The sequence below is a fragment of the Triticum urartu genome, unplaced genomic scaffold (genome assembly GCF_003073215.2).
Source record: "Triticum urartu cultivar G1812 unplaced genomic scaffold, Tu2.1 TuUngrouped_contig_6211, whole genome shotgun sequence".
NCBI classification, from domain to species: Eukaryota; Viridiplantae; Streptophyta; class Magnoliopsida; order Poales; family Poaceae; genus Triticum; species Triticum urartu.
Window position 1 is genome coordinate 1 of NW_024116953.1, and position 5,133 is coordinate 5,133.

Sequence of the window (5,133 nt, forward strand, 5' to 3'; positions counted from 1 at the left end):
GAGCGGCTCGTCGGCTCTGCGCGGGGCGGGGGGCGCGGAGGTCAGCGCCGCCGAGGTCAGGTCCGCCGCCTCCTTCTCCTCCTCCAACTACTACCCCTCGGCGCCCAATCCTCACCACGACGCCGTCGTCTACCCTCCGTCGATCCACAGCGCCGTCCTCTCCCCGTCCCCGTCGTCTGCTGCCACTCCTCCGCATACGCATGGTAATCCTCGGTGGCGCTTCTTCATTTCTACCAGTTTTGCCCCATTGTACTTGTGGCTAACAAACAACGGGTTCCAACAGCGCAAGGTTTGGCGATTGTTCCTCAAGGGCCGTACGGTGGTGATTACCAGCCTTCTCAGGGCGTCCCGAGGTGAGCGCTTCTTCTCAAAATTGTTTTAATGGCTGTGTTGCTGAGTGATAATATAGCAAGCAGACACAGTCCCGTAGTCATGAATGTTGTCAGCCTGGCTGCTAAGTTAACTTCCACATCTTGTTATGCACTGGGCTTCAGCTAAAATAATGCTGTAGGAATTTACTACATCAGTCATGGTGCTCGCTGTGGTCTGGTACGACCTGGCTAAAATTGGCCGAATATTTAGTATTGACATGATCTAATACAACAGTAACCCTTTTAGTTTAGCTTCCAAACTCAATATTCATTTGGTCAGTGTTTGGAGCTTAATGATGTAACTAGACTGGTCATATGTTCTATCTTGTATTTTGTATGGATGGTCAAGAAGAGGCAATATTTCCCTTCTGTCCTGTTATGTTGTTGCAAATTGTGCTTGTTTTCCTCAAACACGATGGTGGATCGTCTATCACCCCACTGAATTTTTCATATAAGATCACTCAACTGAATGATTGAATTTTTCCAACAGGGATGTACTGGATGAGGTGGAGATTCGGCATCTGCTAATTGAACATGTTGGACATCGATGTTGTTGGGGAAGCCGGCCTGCTCGCACATGGAAAATTACATCCATCGAGGACTGCAATGTATATGTTGGAACCTTGGAAACCTTTATCGAGGAAAGAGACACCATATTAAAGAAGGAACCCTACAATGGTGGGAAAATAGATGGAAGAGACAAGGGTCCTGTTCTTGGTGTGTGGGAACTAGATTTGAGGTCCGAGTTTCCAATGCTCTTTGTACCAGAGAAAGAAGTAATGGTCAAGATTCCTCATTCAGAAGTTACTGAAAAATGCTTAGGTATGACATTCACTTAACTGATCATGTAGTCACACATAATTGGCTTTCATAGGTTGTAGCCGTAATACAACATTTGTTTTGACTTTTTACTTGGTGAGGATAACATTTTTATGTACCTATTTTAGTAAGTAAAGTTCAGTATATAGACCTTTGCCCTAATATCTTTCTTTTGTTCCATGTAAGAAAATAACTTCTATTCTGTAGTAATTCCTTCAACTATGTTGTATCTTGTGTTTCCTTTATGTTGCCTTTGCATTTTACATTGTTCAGAGATCCTTTTAGGCATTGCAGTCTAAATGTTCGCAGCGATCAAACTTTTCAAATTGTTTACCCAGGTCCCAGGTCCTATATCATGATTTTACCTTTATTTTTCCCTGTTATGTGTTATGTCAAGTAGAAGTCAGGGGTGTGGCCTTGAGCCCTACCGTTGGCCAGATGTGCCTAGGTGGCAGTGGAAATCGTCAATTAGCTAGAGATAGATTAGATTTCATTTTCTTGGAGATAAATAGAGACAAGAGTGTTCACTGTTGTTTAGTTCCAACTTTATGAGTCCCGACCGCCAGCCAGCTATATATATAAAGTTAGGTACTGTGTGCAAACTATGCAAGTAATGTGAATTGTCTAACTTCTCCCTGGAGCTCCTTTTCCCCATGTATGGTTAAGCTCAGCCCAATCAAGCTGAGCGGCAGTCTTGGCTATCTTCCCAGCTGTAGTTACCCTGTTATGATGATCATCATAACATACGAGTTGAAAACGTCTACTTGTATGGCTGTCACAAGTACCTATTTACTATTTTTAGCATGTATTATAAGTGCTAATTCAACTCAAATACAGTTAGGAATCTTAAGCTACCTCACGACGGGAGGTTTCACAATCTGAAAGAAAACCTTTAGAAGAAAGTAACCCATAAATACACTTTTGGTTAGACATGACATAGGAACTGACAACTATCCAACTCATACTTCTAATGGGAAACATTCATCTCTTGCACCACTAGTGTGACGTATTACCTTTGCTCATCTATTGTGTTGAAAAGAAATGGATATGATCCATATAGACTTGTTGAGTGATGTAGAATATAAGTCTAAAAAATATATAAACTGCTTAATATCATGTAGCCGCCTATAATCTTTGCCCACTAATCCTTATTGGCTGCAATAGCTGTAGAGTCAAGATGTTGTGTTCTCAAATCTAACTAGAAGAAATAAACAGGGGAACTTCCTTCTAATTAAATATTTATAATCTGCTTATTACTGGAACCTTAACTAGTCTTGGCTCATTTTCAAGTTGTTGGGAATTAGGACTTAGCAAAGCTTTAGCAAGTGTTCTTTTTTCTCATTAATCTTCTTTCATACTAGTATGTATATTTTAGCAAGGTAATATCATAGTTTGTCCGTCATTGCCTTTCTGATTTTGAGAAGTTCTCAATTTCTCTGATCTGATGTTTCTGACAGATTGCGAGGGTCGTGGAGAGGCACCATGTCCTACTTGCAATGCTGGTCAGCAGCACGGGTTTTACAAGGCAAATCAAATGACTCGGTGCAGTGTATGTCATGGCAGGGGTTTGCTCGCTCACCAAGATGGATCTGATTCAGTGTTAGTTCCACCTTTTTTTTGAGTTCTTCAATACGTAATTCACCTCAACTCAGAATACAAGTGTGCCATAAGAAGCTCGTTTATTGTCATAACATACACAAGTACTCCCTCCGTTCCGAATTACTTGTTGTAGGTATGGATGTATCTAGATGTATTTTAGTTTTAGATACATCCATTTCTGCGACGAGTAATTTAGAACGGAGGGGGTACATAACTAGGCTAACACATATACCACTTTTATTTCTGTTTCAGATATTGATCTGCTTGTATGTTTCCCTTTGTCACAGATGTGGGATGTGCAATGGTCAAGGAATGTTGCCCTGCATAGCATGTGCATCCCGGGGCCTAGTGACATGCCAGACATGTAATGGCTGTGGTTCCCTTCTTGCACAAAGCACTGCTCATGTTCGATGGTAATTTAATTCATATTTTTCCAAAGATGGTCCATCGGTTTTTATTGAGATAGTTAACCAGAGAATAGAGAACCAAAAGATTTGACCGTATACACTTAAACAGACGTGTTACTAGTAAATGCCTACATGGAGCCTATCATGTTGCTACAATGCTAACTATCACGGAAAACTGTTATAACAGTTCAGTAGTCTGTTATGGTTTTAAAAGCTTTGCTGAACATTCGAGATTTTAGTCCATGCTTTATTTTTTGTGTTTGGTTCAGTCCTAATATACTGCAAACTGTTGTACATAAAATATGTTTGACAGTTTATATGCTTTCTTTAGTAGTCTACTAGTAATAATATTTTACTCTTCCCTTTGCTGAATGCACTCTTATCTACTCCCTCCGTTCCAAAATAGATGACTCAACTTTGTACTAACTTTATACAAAGTTGAGTCATCTATTTTGGAACGGAGGGAGTAGTAAGTAAAGCTTCAATAGATAAACTCCAGGGAGTCATAATTGCAGAACTAAGTGAGTCTTCACTTTTTAGTTTTTTATTTATGCCACATGTTTTATTTATCAGCAAATCAGTAGGGCAGTATGTATGAGAAAATCATGAGATATACTGCCTTGTGCAATTGTTTCCCTCATTAATCAAGAGCTTATGGTTTGTGATAATATTCACACCATAATTGGCAAGCTATGTTGATACTGCTTTGATAACCGAAGAAGAATTAATCTTTAATGGTTGTTTTAGTGGTTTGAACTTTGAAGGGACTACTTTGCATAGGTGTCTGTGTGGTCCCTTTTTCTTTTGGTCTGACTTGTAATTTCTTTCTATTTCCAGGAAGACGCTTACAGCGAGAAAAGTTAGTGCAACAACAGGAGCTGCTTCGGTCCCTGATGAAGTTTTCCACAGAGCGCAAGGGGTGCAACTATGCAACATACAGGCATACCAATGCACTCCTGCTTTCTTTGCCGATTCATACCCACTCAACCAGTTCTCGTCGGAGATCGTGGCTAGCCGGCTGCCAGTTCCACCATCCGCAAGAGTCATTTCGGAGAGACACATCATCTCGGTCGTGCCCGTAACCCGTGTCACAATGTCTCACCGTAAGCGGTCTTTTAGCTTCTACGTCGTCGGCTACGGCAGGGATGTTTTCATACGGGACTATCCTTCGAAGTTTTGCTGGGGCCTTTGCCGTTGCTTCGAATGGTTGGGGAACTAGCTCATGTGTGTGCCGCCTTCTTTTGGTATCCAATGTTCATACTATCAAAACCTGTGTGTAACTGTGGAGAGGCAGTGTGATTTCTGGTGTGTAACAGTAAAGATGTGCAACGTTATCTGTAGTGTTACAGTACAGAAGCTTCTGTATGTACATTTTGGGCTTGTGGATCATGTACAGCGGTACTGTAGCGATTGTTTGATGTGTAGGAAATAATTCACATTTTGTTATGAGTAATAATAATGAGATAAATATCCTCTCCGATATCTGATATCAACTGTCCATAATTGGTTCCCCTGAACTGAATGTGCTGTTTCTCAAAATAAATAAGTCGTCTTCAATTCCACAATATAAATGTGTCAATTATCTTTGAATACGTTCTTGGTTATTCAAAATGGTCTTCTCATATTCACCAGCTTAGGATGATATATAATGTGTTGGATCCCTGAGAAAGCTCCTAGCTTGCTTTTTGTTTTGAATTATTTGAATTGCTTTTCACATGTGTCACGTGGTACCCCCTAGCAAGGAAGCTTCATCAGTTCATCATCTCTATCGTCGTCGTCGAATTGGGGCACCGATTTGATGTGACAGGGAAGAAGAGGAGGCAGTTCGCGGAAGGAGGGAGGATTTGACTTGCTTCCTTGGCGGCTATGACTATCCCAGCCATTTCCTCCCGCTCGCGGCCAATCCCATTGCGTCGGATCCAACCGAATCGGCGGGC

At 41.3% G+C, this 5,133-nt stretch overlaps 1 protein-coding gene across 2 annotated transcripts; it reads left to right on the forward strand.

Moving 5' to 3' along the window:
• Window positions 1-28: 28 nt before the first annotated feature.
• LOC125530298 (protein SSUH2 homolog) lies at window positions 29-4,683 on the forward strand (the record flags this gene model as incomplete). Of its 2 annotated transcripts, none has more annotated exon segments than XM_048694693.1 (6): window positions 29-203; window positions 284-353; window positions 862-1,193; window positions 2,648-2,789; window positions 3,077-3,202; window positions 4,034-4,683. In XM_048694693.1, coding segments are annotated over 6 exon segments (1,227 nt in total), but the record flags the coding sequence as incomplete, so codon positions are not given.
• Window positions 4,684-5,133: the final 450 nt, after the last annotated feature.